A 24,761-nucleotide genomic window follows, 5' to 3' on the forward strand; every position below is an offset into this window, starting at 1 on the left:
TTTCACAGCCAACTAGCTACCTCCCTTCCTGCGTTGCTTACCCTGCAAGGCATTCTGGAGCATTCTGGACCTACCTTTTCCCACCATTATTCCATTCTTTTTCAAGTACCCCTAAAGGTCCTGTCAAGTGCTCTAGGGGGTATATGTACCCCAGGTTGGGAACCACTGTTCTACTGGTACGTTGTTTACAATGCACTTACTATGAGAGTGTTTACAAAATGGTGGTGAAGACCAGAATTTAAAAAGTTAAAGAATAAAAGCGTATCTTATGATCTTGTACCATATTTTTAATAGAGACTGTATAGGTATTATTTTTAATAGATATTTGATATTTAATAGGTATTTAATTTTTAATAGAGACTGTATAGGTAAATCCCCTGGGGGCTGGGGATAAGAATAGGCCCTCAGTTTGGCTGTACTTATCGTAAGAGGCGACTAAACAGCCACCGGGTAGATGGGACTCGTCAGCCTGGGAAGGCAGCTCATCTGAGAGAAGGAAAACTCTGATCCCAAACCTCCACTGCCTTGTGGCTACATCCAGTTATAGAAAAGGCTTCAGGAGTCAACCTCGAGGCAAAATCCGGAGCCAGAGTCCCTGAGGCAGCTCATGGCTGAACACAGTCACGTTCTGGCAACTCCTGCGACGCCGCTGGAACCAACCGTATTGGCTTCTGCCTTTCCATTGGACCATTTCAGCGACGTGGAGAGAGGGGATTGCTGCATGGGTAACAGCCTATCCTCCATACCCACTTTACCCAGGCTTCACACACTGGAGAGGACACTCTGTTTCAGAACCACCATTCAGAGCGTGACACCATAGTCTTCCGAGACTGAAGGATGCCAACAAGAAGATAGGTAACAATTACTGGTAGGTTGTTTTTCAGGATCTGACTTTGGGTAAACTCAGACAAAACTATAGTCAGACACCCCCCTAAGTTTAAAACCCCTCTGACATATCTGAGCATCACAGAATATTCCATGATTTTGGGCTCAAAACCTGCCTTTGACGGATCCTTGAGATCAATTTATAGGTGAGAATCTGCAATAGTCTGGCTGTGCGGCCAACACAACCACCTAGTCATGGTCAAGTGGCTAGAGATGCCATGCTGCATGCTTAAGTAGGCTGTCATTTGCATCAATCTATATCTGCTACATTGCTGACATGACCCAGGTGTGCAATGGCAAATCACAGCAGTTTGTGTGCCCAGCTTATTATCCACAGATAGAGATTACTACCTGCTTTGGAACTCACTCGAATCCCTTAAGAACACTGAAGTAAGGAAGTTTTGGGCTTCTGTCTCCTCGTGTGTTGGGCATGAAGGGAAGCTTTGTGGCTGGCTGGCTTGCCCTTCATCTTGTGGGTGAGAAGGAACCGGAGCCAGGTGAAGCCTCCTTGCTTCAGTGTTCTTAAGGGATGTGAGCAAGCTCCAGAGCAAGAAGGCAGCAGAGGATACTGGCTGACTTCAGTCAATTACTTCACAGAAGCGCTTGGTGGGGGGGGCTCTTCAAACTTTCGTCTGAGCTGAGACCAGCTTGTGAGGAGGGGCAGACCCCATGGGGCGCAGAGTGGCGGCGGCAGGGAGGGAAAGAGACCCTTGGGGTTTTAGGAAAGCACAGCCTGGTGTGTGTGTGAGTGTGAGTGTGTGTGAGAGAGAGAGAGACCGACCAGCAGGAACTAGGATTGGCCATGCTGCAACATGCCCGGCAGTTCTTTCCGTGGGGTAGTTTCCACAATGAAGGGGGGGACACGATCTGGAAATAGCTTTCTGAGTGCCTGGAGACTGCCTCCTAGCTTGCTGCGCAAGGTAAGGGAAGTGTCGTCCGTCCGTCCCCCCCCGCCCAGACACACACTTATTTCTTGTTGAGAAACACTATAGGGACGTTTTTACATCAGGTTTCTGTCACTGCTAGAAAAACATCGTTTCCTGTTTGGCTACACACGAAATTTTTTATCAGCAGGAGTTTGGGGAACGAACCCCCCCCCCCCCCCCGCATAAGGAGTTTTGACCTGTACAACACTAACAAGCTATCACATTGGGCTTCAGTCAGAATAATCAGTCACAACTGTGGGGGAAGGGAATTCAGCTGCAATCATAGAAATGGTATCACAGCTGGTGATTTGAGGGCAAACCGGAGGCAAAGCAGGCAAGAGGAGGTGGACCATCCCACAGTTTCTCAGGCTGAGAAGCCAAGGCCAGAGTCATTGTGTAACTGTGGAAGCCTGCTAGAACACAGAGCTACAAGCTTGCTTTCTGCTATGTTGCAGCACTACCAGCACAGATGACCAGAGGGAAGTACTGCAGTAACCAACTCAGCAGGTATCAGATGGCACAAATGGGCAATAGCATTCCATCTGGTCTTATTTACTAACATAAATGCTGTTTCCTTCTCTTTTTCTATGAAGTGACATACACATGACAATGGGGAATTTAACAGTGTGAAAGTATCACAGAAATTCTGTAGCTTAGTAGAAGAAATATCAGTTCATTAACACAGTATGTATTGGACTGTACATTTTATTTTACATGAGATGAGACAAAGCTTTTCAAGTGCATAATACAAACTTGCTAAGAGAGGAAAGCACAAGTTTATGGAAATGTTTGTACATAAGACGGAAAAAATGTATAGCAAATACCTTCAACATTTAAGGGCTAGATCTTTAGCTGGGATAAATCAGTGCAACTCCATTGACATAAACAGTTAGGAGACATACCAGAACTGACAACATGGCCCTTAAATCTTAACAAGCATTTACCTTTTCAGTTGCAATGTTTTAATCACACAATTGCATGGGACAAAAAGCCATATTAACAGTTTTCACAATGTTTAAAGGCTCACTGCTGTTATTCATACACAGAGCTTAATAGTATAATTAACTCATTAAAGGTCTAGTCTACCCAAAATCTGCAGCAAAGTATTACAAAGTTCAAAGCCATTACTGCTGGCAGAAGACACATTTTACGGTAAAAATTTGAAAGTGTTTAGTAAAAGATACAAGATAAAAAGACCAGATAGGCAATATAATTTTCTTTTCTTTTAAGAAAAATCTGTTCTGGAGGAGAGCAGGTGGCTGGTCCAATTTGCCCTCCAAATCTATTACATCTGCAGAACTACAGTAGATCATGCAATTTACATTTTCTCTCAGATGGTGAAAATGTATACAGTCTGAATTCATTGATCCATATATAGCTTGTTAGAAGCCTAAAATGTTTAAACACACCAATTTGGATAAAAGGGACTGTTGCTTTCATAAGCTTGCTCTGACGCACAGTGAATTCAGCTAATCAGGAAAGATGGAAAACCAGGTACAGATAACAGAAATTTGAGTGTAGACCAATTTTGGAAAGGAGCCAGATAATCTATTTGTCAGATTTCAAGTGCAATTAACACAGACAGACATGCATAGACTCAGTGGGACTTCTGAGTAAACACATGCAGACTGCAAGTTCCCCTGATTATAATGGGACTTGAAATTTACTTTGCTGTGCACTAGATTGCAGCCATAGACACTTGCTCATTCTGCAACAAACATTATTGCTACTACACAAGCATGATGAGAGGTACTGCAATTGGGGACTCAAACACTGGAGGCACGCTTGATATTTTCTGCTAATAGTTTTTAATACCTTAGCTTCAACAGGTCTAACACTATTGGCAAAGTAAAACTAGCATCACTTCCTGCAAATCCTAGATATTCAGAATGTGCTCTACAATTTCTGTCCAAAGCATCCTCCACAAACAGCACTTGGGAAACAAAGTTAACAGAATCACTATTATTTCTGCCATTAGATGAGAACATCATTTTGAATGTAATGCTGCCAAACTGGACACTTATAGTTAATTAAAAGTGAACATCTCAGCAGTAGTTTAATTTTATTTATTTTCAAGTTTTATACTCGGTCTTTCCTGTCAAGACAATCAAGGTGGATCACAACCAAATTGAAAAAGATTATGTTCTAAACCTGCCACTGCCCAAAGGCAAGAGAGATTCTAAACCCCTTTCCCGGTGTGTGTGTGTGTGTGTGTGTGTGTGTGTGTGTGTGTGTGTATGTGTACGTACATTGTTCAATTAGTATTAATTCTTTTTAAAAGAATCTGATATAAAGTGGATATAGTGGATTCTGAGCTCAGAAATGCAAGATCTAATAATGTGGAACAGATTTTATCTTTTAGAGCCATTGTCAATACTGAATGTCAAATGCCCAAATTGGCATTTGAACGTCAATGTAAAAAACACATTGTAATTTGTTTGGTTGGGGTATAGTCCTATAATAGAAGCAATTTAACCACAGTGCTGGACTTTGCTTCCAAGAAGGGAGAAGGAATACAAGATACATTTTACCTCCAATCACAGCCCAGACTGTTTTGAACAGAGCAGAAAGATGTTCCGGTTGCTTTCCATCTATATTGGATTGTTTTCAATCTTATCCAAAATACTTCAACTTAATATAAGTTGGGGGGAAATCACAATTTTTAGTAACCACTAAACTTTTTTTTAAACATAGTTTCTCTAAATTTTTGTTTTCTCTATATTTCTTAAATATTTTCTTCCAAAAATTACTTATAAAATTTTTTTCACATTGTGCAAATGCTAGAATAAGGGTATTTAGCTAAGCTTTCCAGAGTATCTACAACTGAGAAGCGAATAAGGGAATACAGACTATGCAGAAATCAATGCCACAACTCCCACTGATTTTCTGGATTGCACCCTAAATTATTATATGCCACCTTTTGACTTTCTTAAGCAAACATATGAAGGCCACTATAAAATTAGGAACAGTGCAATGGAGATGTAAGACTGGTTCATACTAAATTGGACTCTTAAACATTTTTTCCCCTCACCCAAATGTTCATTGTTTTTACCTAAACTAACCTTTCCAGAATGGTCATCAGAAAGCCCTCTTAACCTCAGATTTATAAACTCAACTCATGTCCAGACAATTGATTGGGTAAGTTCAGAAAGACTGGAGGTACACAGTAAGAAAGTCACTCTAAAAATCTGAAAAAAATAATCTGAATCAGGCCTCAGTGAGGTTCCCTTAAACATGTATGAATGGATAGAAAACAGACACAGTATTGTACAAGCTTGTCAGAGGTAAAGCATAAAACAAACCCTACATGCCACATGCACCTAGCTTCTCATGCATATGGAAATGCTGAACTTTCAGCCTGGGATGGGGTGTGGAGTTTATGTCTCCTAGCAGTTAGAGCTTCTAACTGTTGGTAGTTAGAGCTACCAACTATACAAATAAACTCACTCCTGCTCTCCAGTAAAGAATGACTTCAGATTCTCAAAAAGGTCTTGAAGAGTTGCAGAACCAAGACTTTTGTTGGTTTGGGTGGAAAAGTCACCAGCAAAGTCAAGGAAGAAGACTCCACAGAGAACCAGCAGAATTTGATTAGGTGGTGCCACCTGCTGGCCTAGCATATATGACATGATATCAAATCTGAGCTTGGATGCTAGGCAAATTGCTGTGAACCTTTTAAACGTTTTCTGCCAGATGCAACTGTATGCAGTGCTGGTGAGCTTCAAAATATTCCAACACATCCCCAGTAGATGTCTAGTGGATTTATATTCCCAGTGGACTAAATCTGAAGGTGCTCTCTCTCTCTCTCTCAGCACTCTCAGATAAATCTTTCAGCCTGTCACCCACTTATCTACATTTTTTCCCTCATCTTCCTTCCGAGACTTTTACTCCCAAAGCTTATATAATAATGCTCTTTGACCAACCTTTGAGTTCATGCCACCAGTGGGTATTCATTATTGAAGAGAAACAGAGTTCAGGATGATAGACTGAATGAAATTAACTTATTTACACTATTCACACATCCTTATCCACATTATATACAAAAGATACTGATACGCTTAAGGCCATATAAATACTTGCAGATTAAAACTCTTCCAACTGTCATTTCCTCTCCCTAGGAAACTCTGGGAAATTTGGTTTCAAGTGGAGGGGAGCTGTTATCTCCACAGAACTGCTAGCATCTTGACCAAACTGCAAGGATATTATGACAGTTAGAAACTGATATAAAACCATATTTGAACATAGTGGGAAAATGCCCCATATACAGAAGTTCCACACTCAGACACTAATTCCTTCTTTGCAAATTGACATCTGTCCCTGCAAACCCACTGAGCTGTCATTTTTGCTGTCAGAAGAAAAATAAAGAGAATTTTCTCCACAAGGTTCACTCTTACCAGCTTATTTAGGTTTATACTCTAAATAATCTTTTAAAAGACAGGGACACTGTAGATGTTTGGTTCCTCCACACAATGTCTTACTGCAATTATGAATGCTTGCCTTGTAAAAGCCAAAATGAATTATTTTCCTGTTTGATGATAAATCTGGAACACCACATATGTGGATGTATTTGCTTCCTAAACCATGCTTCTGTACAGCTCACAGTACAGTTATATTCTAGTCAACCTCTCTTTGAAGGTTGCAGAATGGATGTGAAAGCAAAGGAAATCTTACATCAGCAACTATCAGTGACCTACAGCTTGGGTCTGATAGTGGCACTCCTGGATACTTAAGACAGACACTAGTAAAATATGACAACTAGCCTGGGTGCATGCTTTTAACATTCAATTTCGTCTGCTGAAAAAAAATCAGGTCTAAAACCCTGCATATGTGAATGTCTATGAATCACATATGAATTTAATCCAATTTTTACATTCATCTGGTTTTCAAACATCTCAAGACAAGAGCTATTTGAGATGTCCTTTATTTTTCTTCTCTATTCCACCAAAATTGTTCTTTGCAAATTTCATTTAGTGTCCCCTAGTTCTTACATTCTCAGCCCACAGACTTGTACACATCTATTGCACCTCCTTAAACAGTACAGTTCAAATGCAAGCTTTTTTGTGCTCACAACTAACTTGACAATTGCCCTTCTGTGATGTTCTCCTGATCCACACATAATGGCTAATAATAGAGTGCAGGATCAGCATGCTGATGGAAAGCGGCTGCACAAGCAGCAGCATTGTCAAGCAAAGCCCATAACAAACTTGCATTTTTATAGTAAGTGGCAGAAAGTTTGCCTGTCCCTTCCCATTCCACACTATTGCAAGGGCTGGACAGCTGGTACCTTGTTAGCTGTATGTAGGAAGAAGCCTCCTCTAAAGAGGTGATAACAGAACAGATGTATCAGAAGGAATTCAAATTTCCATTACGACTTCATCACTTCTGTAGTGAAAATAGAATCAAAATTGCAAGGTAGCCCTGTTGAGAATTTGAGCCACATCACAATTGGTCAAAGTGGAGCTGGTGGAGGGGATTGCCCTGAAAGTGTATGGGATGGTCCCAAATGCCTAAAAGACTCCAGAATGACTTTTAGAGCAGCAGTTTAGCAAGCCTTGTTTGGGAGGCCTTTTATCTGTGTGTTTTATCAGTCATTAAAAGAGCAGATCTACCTGCTGCCATCAAGCCAAGTCTCAGGAAAAGGGACAGAGAGCAAACAGAATTTCAGGTTCTTAAACAAAGTCCAGGCAATGCAGGCTCTTAAAGAAAGAGAGAGATGGTTCCAAAAGAGGGGAAATCATGAAGGGAGGATCTAAAAAACGAGATGCAGCAGTTACACAAATGTTGAGGCTAGGATTTTTAACGTCTATCAAATACGATTTTAAAAACTCTAAATGTTTCACATCTAATCCTATGCATGTCTACTCAGAAGTAAGTCTCACTAAGTTCAATGAGACTTACACCCAGGTAAGTGTGCATAGGATTACAGCCTTAGATTGCAAAATCCAAGTTACTTTCCAGCTTTCCCAGTCCAAATGCATAATTAGTCATGCTACCTTGAGTCAGACCAGTTCCACTCACCATAGTTTCATGGTTTTCAATGACAGCCACCACCTGAAGGAATGTCATTAAGGTTTCACAATACAAAAGGGGACATAGTTAAGGGACATGGCATAGGATCTGTAGAATCTGCAAGCTTCTGACCTTGCAAATGAGCAAATTGCTCCAAGGAGCAAATTCATAACCTCAGCAGCTCATAACACTGAGCAAAGGGACTGCAGTGGTCATACAGTGAGCCAGCCTGAATGTCGAAACACAAGCAGACAATTTCAATGACTTCTGGGGACTTATTTATATGGCTCCTGCAGAAGTTGGTAATAGCTCCAGTTAGTCTAATGAGAGACTTTAACAAACAGTCCAAAGCAATAGCTCCCTCCACGGTATCTGAAGATCTGGCTGACTGACCTCTGCACCTATTCATGTAAGGGTTTTAGAAGGACAAGAGGGGTACCAAAGGGGAAGTGATGCCCATTTGCCAAGTAAGAGATACATCTTACTACAGCTAAAATAGGCAGTTAAAATAAGAGCAGCATAATGAGCTTTTAGATAGATTTTCCTAGGGATTTTCTGGAATCAAAATAAAATATCTCGGCAACACTGAATATAAAGTTTAGTGAGAGGGTAATGGCTACAGGAACCATGCACAAAATCTGGAGCAAAAACCCAGTGCAATAGGTTCTCTAGGCAATAGTACTTGTTTCTGTGCCTGGCACTCAGCACTCCTTCAAACCCAAGGTTCAGACTGTGTTAGGAGGAGGAACATGGTCCACACAGGAACGGTTTTACCAAAATGACCCTTCTTAAAGTGAGTGAGTGAGTGAGAGTTATTTTAAGTCATCAGAAAATCTTTAGAGATGAAAAAGGTTGAAAATCTCTGCCCTAGAGGTTATCACCGGCAGTCTGAAGCCAATGGAAGAGCTGAATAGCTTTCCAAAGAGTCTGGTGCAAAACAAATTTTTAAAAAAAGGCAAATTGGTTACATCAATCCAGAATAAAGATGAAAAGAGAATCACCAGGGAGTCCATACAGGTTTGGTGTATACCTCAACTGAGTTTTGAGTCTAACCTGCTCTTCTTCACAAAGTAAAGAGATTTCAAAATATAAACATTATCAATAATGTGAGAAGAAAAGCTGAATTTCTTAACTGTTAATCCAGGGAGGAATCACACATAGAGATATCTTACAAGACACACATAGCAAATTAAAACACACACAGGGTGCAATCCTAACCAACTTTCCAGCATGGACATAACTGTGCCAATGTGATATGCACTGCATCCTGCAGTGGGGAGGCAGTCAAGTGGGGCATCCTCAAGGTAAGGGCATGTTTGTTATCTTACCTTGGGGCTGCATTGTGGCTAGGTCTGTGCTGGAAAGTTGGTTTGGACTGCACAAATACACACCCAATAATGGAAAGGGAGCTTACAACTGAAATGAAGGTAGATTAAGATAGCAGGAAACTAGCCAGAGCAATTATATTAATTTATAGATCTGAGGTTGTCACATGGAGACAATTCGAATCCTATAAATTAGTCTACCATCCTTAGCAATGATTTTAGGGATCAGTCATCTGTAACCAAATGACTAATCATGGTGAAAATGGTAGATCAAAGGACATTGTGGCAGAAATGATGCTTTTGGCCCCTGGAGCTCATAGTGAAAAAAAACCCAGACACAACAGTAACATGGAGGATAATGACAAATGATGTAAATGTAACAATTAGATAATTCTTATTTGGTGGTAAGCAGCAAGCACAAGAGAGAAAAACTAGCCAGACAAAGAGTATTCTACATAACACACCAGAGCTCAGCCCTAAAATATGAATTCTAGAGGAGGTGATGCAATGTTTTTGGCAATTTGCATGGACAGTTTGACGTACATTGACCGATACATGAGAAAACATCTGAAAAAAATGAACTAGGACACAAAGCCGACATCATCCAGAGCTGCAAAACAGTGACAAGTGAGGAAGCCAGGAAAGGTCTTGGCATCAAAGGGAATCAACTAAAGGATGCTCTGGAGAATGGGAAGTTGGTGGAAGGATGCAGAGAAATGGAAGTGTGGCTCTATGCTTCAAAAAAGGTAAAGGAATTGAGTGGCTGTCTTGGAAATCTTTTTAATGCTGGTGTTCATCCAAGTCTCAATTTCACACGTACCAACAGGATAAATCATTCTTTGTACAACCTTGTTGGTCAGTTTCTTGGGGGAAAGACAAAATACGTCCCCTATTATAAACCACACTGCCCCAATGAAGAGCAAATGAAATGAATGGAAACAAATGAAAAGAAAGGGTAGATAAGAATAGTCAAATGATGTAAAGCAAGCGTCCTAGCTAATTGAAAACTTGTCTAATTGCTTCCTCCGCAATCCAAATATCAGACAAAACATACGAAAACAAAAACAAAACCTGAGTTTTGCACATTCCAGAAGCTCAGGCTATTTGCAACACCCATCTTCATTTGAAAAGTAAACCTAATGCATTTCTTGGAAATGGAAAAGGTTACAATATAGATGGTGGTGGTGAGAAATTTGGCCTTAGTACTGACAAATACAGAAGAATAAAACAAACTGAAGGCCCAATTCTACTCAACTTTCCAGGGCTGATGCAGCTGCATTGCAGCCCTGAGGTTCCTTTTCCTTGCAGGACATGACCCTTTGGCACACCTACATCAGCACTGAAAAGCTGGGTAGGATTGAGCCCTAACAAAGGAAGGGACCTAACAACATTGTGGCTCCCCTCCATCCATTCTCCACACTAGAAGCTCAGAAGCACATAGGAAGGCCTTCAAGTCACACTGTTATTCAGGGAAGTAGCTTCAGAAAATAGCTAGATTTAAAAGCTGGATTCACAAAATCTAACTTTCTGCATGTTGATTTTTTGCCACTATCCCGTATTTAGACTTACCCAAAACTCAGTCTTATGAAATGATCTAACATGAACTGAGTTCAGTGAAATTGTAAAGTGAAAGGCTGCTTTTGTTTTTGTTTTTTTTAATGGCTGAGTATGATGTGGGAGCTTAAAACTTAAAGCCATGTTGGGTCCTCCCAAAAGACCAATTTCTACTTGAATCGTGCTGTGACATGAATGAAAGAGGATCCTTGTAATGCAAGGAAAGAGCATTTCAAGAAACCTACTCTTTGGGTAACTCAACTGTGATGCAAGACATGGGAGCTAGGAAGTCCTGCTCTTTACAGTCAGTTAGCTGTAAATTAATTTGGTGGAAAGTAATGTATCAAGTTATGTTCTGATCAATTTGATTTGGTAACAATCTTGCAAGGGAAACATTCAAAGGTCTTTTGAAGTGTACCTGCTCTACTATTGCCAATGTGGCCTTAAAGCTGTTGAGACTATCCTTTTCTTCCAGAGGATATTATAATGGTTGCAATTCTCAGATCACTTCCCTTAGGAGGAGATCCCAGAAAAATCAACAAGACCATGAGAGTTAGTGGCTTGAGCGTTAAGCCAGTAAGTACCTGAGAGGGAGTATAAAAGGATAACCCAAAATGGGCATCATTGGAGGGTACGGTCTCCTGTCCTTTTACTTCATTTCCTGTTTTATTGAGAAAGCCAACATTTCACTCAGACATGGTGAGATAGCCCATCAGAGAGTTCACTTGGTCAGACTGATCCCTGAATCCTCAATACTGGTGGCAGTGCCCAAAGCACCATAAGGAAGTTGGCAGGGGATACCAAGGGGGATCCAGTGCAGGCCTTGGCTCCTAGGCACTCAAGACACCTGGATGCAGCACTGACTTCACAACAGGCTTGCAAAAGCACCTACAGCTATGGGAGCCATGATGTTGTTTTAAATATATTGTACATGTTTTACTAATAGTCCTCACAACACCCCTGCGAGGTAGGTAAATATGATCTCCATTTCATAAACAGAAGGTATGGAAGGAAGGGAATTTTCACAATCCTCACCCCATCCTCATCTAATTAAGCGGCAATATTTAGTAAGCTCTCCCAGTTTCCCAAGACATGCTCAGTTCCACCAATCCATCTGTTTGGCAGAGGCGTTTTGTGGTCTAACGTTATGGTACAAACAGAGCATCATGCAAGGGAGTCGCACGAAAGAGTTAATCGCAGAACAGCAAAACTCTCTTTGTGCAGGGAAAACAGGCCTTGCAGTTCACCATGCTAGCTGCACGTGCCTGGCTGCTCAGAGCTCATTTGGAAAGGAAGTCAAAAGAGTAGCTTCTCAACCCAGGAATGCTGAATGTTTAAGGCGTAGCACAATAGGAAGTGAAATAATGATCAAACATGACAGAAATCGTCCCTACAGGCAATAATAAATACATAAGGAAGCCAATAGCTGAACGTCTCTCCTGTTCCTCCTCCTGAGGCTCTGCAGAATTTCCTTGAGCTTGGCTGAGCCAAGGAACCTGCCACTTACAGCCAGTAACAGTAGTCTATATCTCCATATCCACAGGTCTGATGTCGCCAGTTTTGTGTTCTTTTACCCACAGTTCCCTGTCTTTGGCGGGATCCACTTTCTGAAGCAACTGATCCACAGGTTCTACTGTCTAAAAAACACAAAACAACAGCACCATTAGTTTCAGTGCATAGTAGATGAATGATTCTTAGGAGGCCTAGCAAAAGAGTGAACCATCTCCCCCATCTGCTCCTTTCAATTCTTTGGAAACATTTCCCCATTACTAACTGTGGAATTAATCACATTTTAAAATGTACCTTTGCAATATGGTATATCTTCTGTCCTTGTGTAGTCCAAGGAGTTATTTGAAGAGAGGCTCACTTGCAGATGAATGACATTAATGCAAATAGGAAAATAAATTGAAGAGTCCCCTTTCTTTCTCAAGTTACCTATGTTACCAATACTACCAAGTTCATGAGAACAGCATTTCATAGACCAGGGGTGTCAAACTCGTTTCATACTGAGGGCCGAATAGCATTCATGATGCCTGCTAAGGGCTGGAAATGATGTCATTAGGCAGAAAGTGATGTCATTAAACAGGTCATAACCAAAAATAAACACTTTTTCTCACTTAGGAATTCATTAGCTGCAAATGACAGAAGAGAAAATATGCAAATCTTGATCATCTTTCAAGGTGCTGGAAAGCCCAATTTTCACCTGGGCTGCCCTTTCAGCAGTAACACCTCATAACTATTCAGCAGCTGAGAGCCTGAGGGCTGGATAAAAAGCTTCTGCGGGCCGCATCCGCCCCTCAGGCCTTACGTTTGACACCCCCATCATAGACTATTCCCAACTCTAAGACTTCAGATCAGCGGTTCCCAAACCCCTACAGGGTTTGCGATTTCAGCTCTGTCACTACCAAGGGGTTTGTTTCTTCCCTGAGGGACAGAGTCTGCCTCTTGCGGGGTCCTGGAGGCTCACAGTCCCCTTCGATGTCCTCCGTGGCTTATCATGGAGGTTATCTACAATCAGTAGCTACTTCCAGTTTTTATCTGGAAACCAGAAGTAACTGCTGATCAGAGATAAGGGGTGGTTACACGGCCATGGAGGACATTGGAGGGGGCTGTGAGCCTCCAGGAGCCTGCAAGAGGCCAGCTCTACCCCTTGGGTAAGAAACAAGCCCCTTGGTAGCAATAGAGTTGCAATCACTGCAGCACCATCGCTGCCACTGGAGCGGGCCACTCCCCTTAAGGGGGAATGCCCTGCTTCTGGTTCCCATGGTGGGTCGTATCACACCACTTTGGGAACCACTACTTCAGATGAACGTGGAAGTCTCCAGAAATATTCCCTTAGAAAGGAGCGAAGAGCAGACTCACACTTTGGTTGAACATATCTGTCTCGTGCCGCAACTGTGTATATTGGCAAAGATGCTGCCGAATCATTTCCACTCTCTCTACCTCTAGCCTCTCAAGCTCCTGAAAAGGAAGCATCAAACCTTCATTAACAGATGAGAATCACCACATTTGTGTAAAGAAAGAAATAATGGGGTTGTTTTAAGTGTAAAAGCCCTACCATTCGGTACTTGTTAGTGTTCAACAGCATCACCATTGCTTACTAAAGGATTCATCTGACGAGAACATGGGCCAAATAAGTGCTGAAGCAGAGAAGGATTTCCCTCACTATTACCAAAAAGTGATTCAGCAACTATCTGCCATATACTCTCAGTTGGCTAATCTCGCTAAGACACAGCAAGAGCTTAGCAAAGCCATTTGCTTGTAAAATTACATTACAGTCAACCATATGACTGTATTGAGGGGAAGAGGAAAGATGACCTGAAGGTATCACATTACACGTCTTCCAGTGTAGCCCAATAAACAAAATCCAATTTATTTAAAATATTTATTTGCTGCCTTTCAGCTACACTAAAAGGATTACCAAGGTGGCTTACAACAAACACATAAAAAAATTAAAGAACGAATACATCGAACCATGGAAAGAGAAAAAAGTGAGAACAAAAGGGCTAGTCAAAAGTTAAGCAACAGGAGTCTGTCTTAACAAACATCTTAAAAATTGCTGCTGGTAAGTCCAACTAGGCCTCATGGGGGATGATATTCTATAATCTGAGTGGTGCTGCTAAAAAAATCCTGGGTCACATCCCTCAACAGCTGTGCCTCAACAAGGGAAGAGATGCAGAGGGGGTCTTTGATACAAATGCACCATGCAAGTTGATTCAAAGGGGAGAAGGCCGTCCTACAAACAATATAGGGCTTTAAAGGTAACCATCAGCATCTTGAATTGAACCAGCACCTCAGAAACAAATGGAGTGCCAATGCAGATCAAAACGTACTGGCATAATATGTTGCTACCAACCAGCCCCTGAGCCATGGCAATCTGCATCAACTGGAGGATTGTCAGACATTAGGATGGATAGTAAACCAACAAAATCATTGCACCGTAGCGGAGTCCCCCAAGTAACCAGGGATCCATTCCAAGGGCCCCCGCAGACACAGAAATTGCAGACTATCTCTGCAGCCCCACCCCATTAATGTTGTTGATTTGCTTACTGCTAAGAAAATGTTTTTTTTCCTCCTACAGGTCATTATAAGCATTCAGCAGCATGGTTGAAAAGGCTAGAGTGAAAGTTAACAGGAAGCAGGAAGTTAACTGCTTCCTGTTAACATTCAGTCTAGTCCAGCGATTCCCAAACTGGTGGGTCGTGACCCACCAGGGGAACTGGAAGCAGGGCATTCCCCCTTAAGGGGTGTGGCCCTGCTCCGATGGCAGCAACAGTGCTGCAGAGATGGCAGCACTGGCGCTGCCAAGGGGCTTATTTCTCAATAGTAACTTTGGGGGCAGAGCTGGCCTCCTGCAGGGTCCTGGAGACTTGCAGCCGATGTTCTCTGAGGCTTCTGTAAACAATCCTTATCTCCAATCAGCAGCTACATTCATTTTCCAGCAAAACCCAGAAGTAGCTGCTGATTGAAAATAAGGATTGTTTACAGAAGCCTCAGAGGACATCGGAGGGGGTTGCAAGCCTCCAGGACCCTGCAGGAGACCAGCTCTGCCCCCCAAGGTATGAAATAAGCCCCTTGCCAGCGGCAGTGCTGTGATCACTGCAGCACTGTTGCAGCTCCCCTCCCCGTCTCCCTCCCTGCCCACACAAATACTTATCTGGTTCCCAACTCCCCTGTAGGAATTTGGGAACCACTGATCTAGTCTCTTTAAGCCTTTAGGTTCCTTACAGCCTGCCTGTATATCGCTATATGCTTGCATGCTTATACAGACCTGTGAAAGGAAGAAACATTTCTTAGCAGTAAGCAAATCAACAACGTTAATGGGTGTGGGGGGGAGGTCACAGATGGGGCCCAGATCCACAGATAAGTGAAACTGTGGATACTGGTTACAGTGTGGGCCACCTATACTGCACTTAGTCCCCCACAATAATTAAGGAGTAGAGTGGATTTCTAGAAAACAGGAATCAGGTACAACATATGCAAGAACAGCCATAACTCTGAAACAACTCACACCCAATATTTGATTTTTCAAGGAGCACCCAGTAGTTTTAACACTGTGCTTCCAAAAACTCTTTTCAAAGCAATCTGTACATGGGTTTCTCACTGCATTAAAAAATGTGCAATGTATCTTCCTGTGAGTTTGTACTGACTAGAAAATTAGACTTTGAAAATGCTTCACAGTTACTTAAAAATTTTTTAACTTGTAATAGCATTTTAACTGGGTAAGAGTGGAACTTTGGGAGGTCAGTTAGATTTACTGTGCAATACACTAAAGTCCATGTATTAGGCATACTGCATTTTTTCCCACTTATTGCTGCTTTCCAAGTTTTTAAGTGTGTCCCAATATTTGACAGTTCAACTGAGGTTGAAAGGTTCAAGGGTTCACCTCAAGGGTGCCCATCATCACCTACTAGATGGGCACCCATCACTCAACTAAAGGAAAAATATATTTTTGAAGACATAATATGGTGGCCCAACATAACATACCAGAGAAGTGGTTACCATTTCTTCAAACCATTTTGACTGAGCTTGATTATAAAGATCCACACAGCGCATAAGGTCATCTCCTGCCACAGACAAAAAAAGGCGGAATCAATTTCTGTGAGACTCTTCAAAACAATATTTAAAAGTTAAGTTAGATATGTGTTTCCGCATGCAAGGTGTATAGACCAAAGAGGACCACTATGATCTCCTAGTGTAGCTAATTAAAACTTGTTAAGAGCCAAGAAACAAAATATTTTTGCCCCTTAATTGGACACTCTGTCTCATTCACCAATAGAATTAATAGATTCTTAGGAATAACTTTCTGGTTCCATAATGCCTACTTCCCATGAGTGTGCTCCCTTCAAAGGACTTTCTCCAAATTTTCCTGGCCACAGAGTCTAAGAGAATGAAAGAGTCCCCAAGAGAATGCAAACATTTGAAAACTACATTAGGAAACAAAGGAAAAAATCCTGTTCCCCACTTTTGAAAATTCCAGTTTATATTTACTTGTGGAACAAAAGCACAGCCAGAGACAAAAGGCAGGGAGAGAGGTCAGTGGGTCATGGGTTAACCCCCTCCCATATTGGATAACTTACAACTGGAAAAATCAAGCCCACTTTATGGTTGTCGTATATTGCTGGTTCTCTTTTTCAGGGCAGTTTCTGTGTTTAATGTTACCATGCACTAGTAGAGTAAATGCAGTGAATATAAGAAGATAAAAAGAACCATACTGGACCAGGCCAAGAGACCATCTAGTCCAGCTTCCTGTGTCTCACAGTGGTCCACCAAATGCCTCAGAGAGTATGCAAGACAAGATACATGTAGGCTGTTGCCACTACCCAGCATCTGACATTCAGAAATAGGCTACCTCGAAAACTCAGAGGGTGCACATAGTCATCATGGCAGATAACCTGTAATGGACTTTGTAACTGGGATGGATAACGGTAGCCCCATGCCATCAATGCTTAAATACAAATGATTTTAAAACAAGGTTCTTGAATCAAATGACATCTTGAATCTCTCTCCTGCCATCTAGTGTACAAAGTCAGCAAATAATATTTCCACAAAAACAAACATACATGAAAGAAAAAATAAGGGTCAGGTCTAGCGTTACTTTCTTCTAGTCCAATCTTTAAAATGAACGCAGGGAAACAGATAAAATAGCTATTCAGGATGGTTTCACAATGCCATTGAGAAGTCACACTGCTATACTGGCTGACCAGTTTCTAGAAGCATGGTAAATTCCTTGTTCTCCGACTATAGTGAACCCTTGATTTAAGGGACAAATAGGGGAAGATGTATGCATTAATTCTGGAAGTCAAGTCTGAATACATTGAAGTGAACAGAGATACATGCAAAACGTATAAGCCTAGTTTTTAAATGAAGCAGAAAATATCTGTTTCCCGTGTCTGTTAAATTGAGGATTCACAAGTGCCAGATTCTTCCAATATCACAAAGACTCCCACATGCTGGGAATTCTCCTTTTATTTCCCTACATACAGCTTAAAGATGAAAGAAGAAAAAACAGTGGTCCTGAGTTGTGGAAAAGCAACTAAACTCCGGAATGTTTGGACTTTTATGGCACATAGTCTCCATCATAGCAGAATGCAGAAGTTGTTGAAAGTTAGTACAGTACAAATCATGATAAACACTGAAGAGTAAGTCGCTGTGAAAAGAAGTCAGCAACAGATAGTTATAATGGCTCTTCAAACCTCAAGTTCTCCCCCGAGCACAACCAATCTAAATTTATTTTGACCCCATCATTCATTCCACACCTTATCCTCACTCACTGGATACTCACCAGCTTGTGTAGACTTCCGCCTCGCCTTCTTAATTTCCTCTTCTGTCTTGTTGCTGAGTTTTATCTCCAACTGCTGTGTTTTCATCTCCAAGTCCTTTTGCCTCTCTGTTAATGCTTTTCGAGCCTTGAAACAAGCCAACAAACATCAATTCATCCACAGAATAAAAATATCCATTTGCTTCCGCCCTTTCATATGACTTATAGCACAATCCTAGGAATGGAAACTCAGAAGTAATACCCATTGTGTTCAAAGGGACTCATTCCCAGAAAAGTGCATAAAGGGCTGCAGCCTCTCTCTCTCTCTCTCTCTCCCCCAGTAAATCACTGCAGTATGAAAGATAGGCTCTTCTTGTGGAACAGATACATCAGGAATATGAACAAACATTTGCAGGTTCTTTCACTCCCATGTGATTGTTTTAACATCACAAGAGTTGCAAGGTTTTCTTCAGAGATTTCTTCAGAGATTTGCTGGACCTTCGAATGTGATCAATATGAATATGCTGTAGCAAACTACTCTATGTCTGAAAGAATGCTTCACAAGGAGATAACATCTGCATCACTAAAAGTCACAGCAATGAATCATTTTTGTTTTATGTGGGACACACTAAATGCTGTTTCATACACTGTATGTTCTGTTTCTTCTACCTGGAAATGGTTTGGTTGAAGAAAAAAAATGTAGAACTACTTGTAGGTTTCTGAAGGTGCGTACCAGGTTAACCTCACACTTCAGAGGTAGCTCATGTTCAAACTAACCTCCAATTGAGTCCAATTCAACAATATTACTCTTACCTTTTCCACTGCTGCATACCGACTAACCAACTGCTTCCGCAAATCAGCAATATGATGGTCATACTTCTTCATGTCTTTCTTGAAGTTTTCTCGAAAATTGAGCAGGGGTTTCTCCACCTCTGTCTGGAGCTGAAATATAGAATACAAGAAGCTTTGTTTGAGAAGGGCTGATGAAAATTGACATATACCTTGAAGAACTGTGACCAAAATGGACATGATATAACAGATGTGTCACTGGATATCCCAACTTTTATTTCTTTAAAACAGCCGGGGCGGGGGGTGGATCACAGAAGTCGCTGCACCAATGGAGGGGGAATTAACCCCTTTCCTTAGCATTACTGTCTGACTGATATTGCCCTTTCTGAAACTCTTATCAGCTCCAAATGATAAGAGTTTCAAACAAAACAAAAAGCAACCCAGGTCCCCCTGTACTGTGTCAGTGTTCTTCCCCAGTTGGATTATTAGGAAATACAGTGTGAGGGGAGAGTTAACAGTCTCTTCCTCAGTGTTACTGCTCTAAACAAAATGGGGGGGGGGACGGACTGCTGCCATATAATAGCTTTAAAAGGTAAAAAAGCAACGCAATCATCAACCTTCAAGTTTACATCTGATTTGGCCCTCGGGTTTACATTACATTGTCCATTAGGGACAAACTATGGAGAGCTCAATGCCCTAGACAAAGCAGCCCTGTTTCATATGAGAAATGCTGCTTGGTCAACTGGGAAGAAATGGGTTTGGCCATGTTGACTCATGGTTCACAAGTAGGTGGAAATGAAATGAAAAATTCATAGCAATTGCTCCCTCTACAAATGAGAGTCCCATGAACTTGTTGCCCCTTGCGCCCTGGGTATTAAGATGCTATTTAAGATATCACCCCAGCACTGTCTGTTCTAGCGGCTGTCTGCTGGTATTCATTTGCATCTTTTTAGACTGTGAGCCCTTTTGGGACAGGGAGCCATTTAGTTATTTGATTTTTCTCTGTAAACCGCTTTGTGAACTTTCAGTTGAAAAGCGGTATATAAATACTGTTGTTAATAATAATAACAATAACAACAACAACAATAATAACAATAATAATAACAATAATAATAATATCTAGTACTTTGCATACTATGAGTCCAACCCCTGTTGCTTAGCACAGGCTACTCTAGAATCTCAAAATTTAAGATGGAAATTAATTATTTTAATCCTTGCAGTCATAGCAACACATAGCAACCTATATAGCAGTCTATATTTAAAGTACATAAAAACATAGCAGCCTATAAAAGATGTTGTTGTTGGCAACCTTCAGTCTCGAAAGGCTATGGTATCGTGCTCTGAATGGTGGTTCTGGCACAGCGTCTAGTGTGGCTGAAAAGGCTGATTCGGGAGTGACAATCCCTTCCACACTGGGAGCAAGTATAGTGTGTCCCTGGTTTGTCTCCCTGGCTATGGGCCTTCCTTCTTCGCCTCAGTCTGTTGGCAAAGTGTCTCTTCAAACTGGGAAAGGCCATGCTGCACATCCTGCCTCCAAGCAGAACACTCAGAGGCCAATGTTTCCCATCTGTTGAGGTTCATTCCTAAGGCTTTCAGATCCCTCTTGCAGATATCCTTGTAGCGCAGCTGTGGTCTACCCGTAGGGTGCTTTCCCTGCACAAGTTCTCCATAGAGGAGATCCTTTGGGATCTGACCATTGCCCATTCTCACGACATGACCAAGCCAACGCAGGCGTCTCTGTTTCAGCAGTGTATACATGCTATGCCTAAAACATAATGGCCTACATTTAAGGTATAGTTCAAACACACAAAACAGTTTCAGGCATGAGACAGGAACAACCACACCTGCTGTCCTATCTCACTGCAACCTGATCAAGAGTTTTGCCCAAATGTTCACTTGGAACACTGAATAATGGTCTTGGGGTTGCTAGGGGCTTTTGCAAGAAATGATGTTTAATGACCAATTCCAGTTGCTCTACAACAGTAAGAAAAGCATTTTAAAGGGGTGCATTTTTCCCCTTCTCCAGGGATCAGCACATTCCTTCTCATTTGCAGTGGCCATTCATGTTGAGTCAAATCCGAGTATAAAAAAAATCAGTGTATAACAAGGTTGGACCTGTAATCTATTTAAACAGAAGTCCAGTCAACAACAATGCTGAGTTAAATGGGATTTACTCTCAGGTATAAGCGTACAGACACTTTTCGTACAGCACAAGTTTTCATAATGCAAATTGAATATGTGGTAATTGATAAAACAGGGAATAGGATTTGTAAAAGGCGATCTGCACACACAACATCGAACACTGTGTTGAAGTGGCTGCTCTGTTGGCATTGTGTTTTGTTCCTCTTGATGATCTTAAATGACAATTCATGATTTTATTTTTTTTTACGATCATAACAGTGGGTGATAAAGGTGGAACGAACGTGTGTAAGAAGCGCTGTGCTACAGATAGTGCTGGTGGTAATAGGAAACATGTCTGAAACCCCCTCATTCTTAAAACCCACTTTTTCCTGCTGAAATAATTGTTTCTATAATGCAACTTTTGATAATGTAAGGTTTCTTGGAGACATGATTATTGTGTTATAGCAGTACAGACTAAACTGTTGCAACAAAAATATCTCCCATTTCAACTAATGAACTTGGAAATTAACAATTAACTCTGGCTGAATCATGTCCAAAGTTTGCTTATGGGGTTTTATTAGGAACCAGAATGAGGAAACAGAAATAACTTGCTTGACTAGCTTCTGGTTTTTGGGATTAACCAGGGGCCAGCAGTGAAGCTTGTAATTGTCAAGTTTGTGGCTCTAGTTACCCCTTTTTCCCAGCCACCTCCTATTCTATCCTGCCTCCTTTTCAAAAAGCTCTTAAAATGAGTTTTTTTCCCCCTCAAAAAGTTAAGAGGCAACAGTACTGATGGATTGCTGATGTCTGTTACTAAATACCTATCCCTGGCAACAATAGCCCTCTGAGTTTCTTCTAATCCTTGGGAGTCTATACCATTGAATCATGAAAATTCCCCAGAGTAGCTTTACGTAAAGACATTAGCCAGACATTCTAGTTTTCAGAAAACATAGCCAATATCAGCCACAGAGAAGACTATTCAAGAACACAATCATTACCTTGGAGGAAAACTTGAGATGAACTTCTGCCTCATCAGCCAGGCTTTTCTTCAGCTGAGACCAAGCTTCTCCAAGCGTCCTGAAACACACAAGACAATGTGCCTGATTGGTGGGAGATTTACTTCATTAGGTTGCAGCTCTCATGAAGCACCATAATTGCAGAGTACTTTTCTATCATCATTTCAGGTGCTACATATGAGGAGAACAGCTCCCCAGAGCACAGAGCCAAAACATCAACTTTTGCATCAACTTACATGTTTCTCCAGGCTCATATCCATACTCATGTTCGCGGAAGAGGTAATTGTGGACATCTATAAGGAAATCTCATTTCTTCCCCTCACCCCCAGAATTAACAAATTGCACTCATGTTCCCTTACTGCTGTTATAATTACCATTCAGCACTGGAGATATACCACTGGGCTTTCTACCTGTGCTCTCGCATATGGTTGTAATCATTCAGTAGAGAAAAACCTAATGACTAGTGTGGATAGAATGATATTTTTGATAGACCCAAAGGGACATCTAGCCATGAATGGAGGCATAAGATAAGAACTAGCTATAACATGTTCATTAGTTTCTTCGAAGCCTCCAGTTTTTCCATTAGGTTTGCACTGCACTTGAGGTTACACTTACCAGCAAAGGGTAGTTAATGGTTCTAGCTAAAGATGAAGACTTTGGACAAGTTTTTGTTTTTTTTAAGGCACATACAAACTTGAAGAATGTTACAGTGGTTTGAAAAGAATTCACCATAATCATAAGAGAATCTGAATTGATTTTAACACACATGACAGAAAAGAAATGAAACTTAAATTACATTGTCTCAGGCATGTCATGCACTTTAAAGCAAATCCTCACAGGAAAGAAACATGCCCCCACGCTTATGGTAGCAGGTATAACATAACGGCTAACAGCATAAGCTATGTACTAGGAAGTCTCTGATTAGAATTCATCTCTGTCATGAACTCACTATGAACCTTAGATAAGGCTCTCTCTCCCACTTCAGTCCCAGCCCACTGCCCCTGTAACAGCTGGGATAATAGGCCTGATTTACCTTTGCTGCTAAGTTTGCTGCTAAGATTACTGACACTGTAACTATAAAGCACTACATATAAATGCTAAGTATTATGATGACAATGACGGCAGTAAGAAAACAATGGGGCACTATAGATCTAGAAAAGCAGTGACTAAAAAGATATGGCTGCCATGGACTTATTCTGTTGGCCTTTTGCCTGGAAAAGAGCAAGCTCTCTACAGGCATCCATCACAACTGCCTCGGTACAACACATATCAGATCAATATATAGAACACCACAAAGAAACTTTATCACTTTTTTACATAGTTTTCTCTTGAGATCACAAAACAAAAGTTGAACAGAACTACTAGGATCTAAACTGTAGTAATGTCAAAGCCAGATGCAAGATATTTGACTGTATGCCAATTTAAGAAAGCCAATCTGGTACTCTAAACTCTTCCTACCATGGAAAGATACAATGGAATCCAAAATTTGTATATATAAGCACTATTCTTCCTACATCTCTCTTAATACTAAAAAGTTCAGTTCAAATACACTTTAACTGAGGTATTTGCTACATAGACATAGCTTTTTAAAATTCTTGCCCTCCAGAGTAGAAAACATTGAATAAACACTGAATTCTGGCAATCAAGATACGCTCCTCTAGGAGGGTAAATTTATTTTTTAAACACATAAGAGGAATTTGCAAATAGAAGCAATCTAAGCTGTCAAGGTAGGTTTGCTACGTTATCATATATATCCAAGACAGAGTGAATTACAATAAAATAAAACTTATGTGCATTAAGGAGAACTTAAGGCAGTGGTATTCAAACTGGGGCGTTGCAATGCCCCAGCCTGAGGGTCCTGGTCCCTTTCCCCTTAAGGGGCGGGAGCAGCCAGGAGGCAGGGAGGAGGCAGCAGCACAATCCCCAGGATCACGTCATTCAGGGGGGCTGCAGGGGCTTGGTGTACTTGCCCAAGCCCCCTGCAGCCCGCCGGGGGTGCGGGGAGCCCTGTGCGACCTTCTGCAGGGCTCCCCGGGTCAGGGAAGGTGAAAGCGGAGCGATCACACCCCGCTCCGCTAAATCAGAAGCGGTGCGCAATCGTCCCACTTCCCCTTTTGACTGGGCTGCAGGGACTGGGGTGCACCCTCCCATCCCTGCAGCTCTGCGATCACCCCACTCTCACTTTCCCTGACCCAAGGAGCCATGCAGGCGCCCGGCTCCCCGCAGCCAGGGACGGCTGCTGCAGGGACTGGAGGGTGCACCCCAGTCCCTGCAGCCCAGTCAGAAGGGGAAGTGGGACGATTGCGCACCGCTTCTGATTTAGCGGAGCGGGGTGCGATTGCTCCGCTTTCACCTTCCCTGACCCAGGGAGCCCTGCCGAAGGTCGTGCAGGGCTCCCCGCATCCCCGGGGAAGCTGCAGGGGGCTTTGGCAAGTGCACCAAGCCCCTTCAGCCCCCCTGAGCAGTGCGATCCTGGGGATCACGCCCCTGCCTTCCCCTCACCCCCGCAAAGACTTACTGCGGGATTCAAACTGCCTGCAAATTTGAAAACCGCAGACTTGAAGGATTATGTAGTCAACCCCCAGGATAAAATATCTTGTATTTTAAGGTTTTTCAGTATACAAACAATGGGTAGCCACCACAGTTTTCTTGCTCCAGAGGAAAGGATATCTCTATCCTTCTATCTATCTATAAAATAGAGATATTGTATCTCTATCCAATCTATGCACTGAACTGAAACCTCCAAGGAATGAATGAGACCTTTCTAAGAAGTTTACTCTATTACCAAAATCAATGTGTTAATTAGAAATCTGTCTTAATGACAGATACCTCCCTGTAGTATAAACACATTACAGTACTTTTCCCTTATCTATTAGAT

The 24,761-nt window shown here is 41.7% G+C and overlaps 1 protein-coding gene across 2 annotated transcripts in view; it reads right to left on the bottom strand.

Annotated features, from left to right (window-relative positions):
• Positions 1 to 2,509: 2,509 nt before the first annotated feature.
• The window catches only part of GAS7 (growth arrest specific 7), a 146,250-nt gene continuing 123,998 nt past the window's right edge, over positions 2,510 to 24,761 (bottom strand). For both annotated transcript variants that reach the window (XM_066614235.1, XM_066614236.1), the window contains 6 exons: positions 21,866 to 21,944; positions 18,771 to 18,899; positions 17,982 to 18,105; positions 16,184 to 16,263; positions 13,559 to 13,657; positions 2,510 to 12,333 (listed from right to left, as the gene is read on the bottom strand). In XM_066614235.1, coding sequence (XP_066470332.1) covers positions 12,220 to 12,333; positions 13,559 to 13,657; positions 16,184 to 16,263; positions 17,982 to 18,105; positions 18,771 to 18,899; positions 21,866 to 21,944 — 625 coding nt within the window. In that variant the 3' untranslated portion in view covers positions 2,510 to 12,219. The remainder of the gene's footprint in view (positions 12,334 to 13,558; positions 13,658 to 16,183; positions 16,264 to 17,981; positions 18,106 to 18,770; positions 18,900 to 21,865; positions 21,945 to 24,761) is intronic.

This window comes from Tiliqua scincoides, chromosome 2 (assembly GCF_035046505.1).
Source record: "Tiliqua scincoides isolate rTilSci1 chromosome 2, rTilSci1.hap2, whole genome shotgun sequence".
NCBI classification, from domain to species: Eukaryota; Metazoa; Chordata; class Lepidosauria; order Squamata; family Scincidae; genus Tiliqua; species Tiliqua scincoides.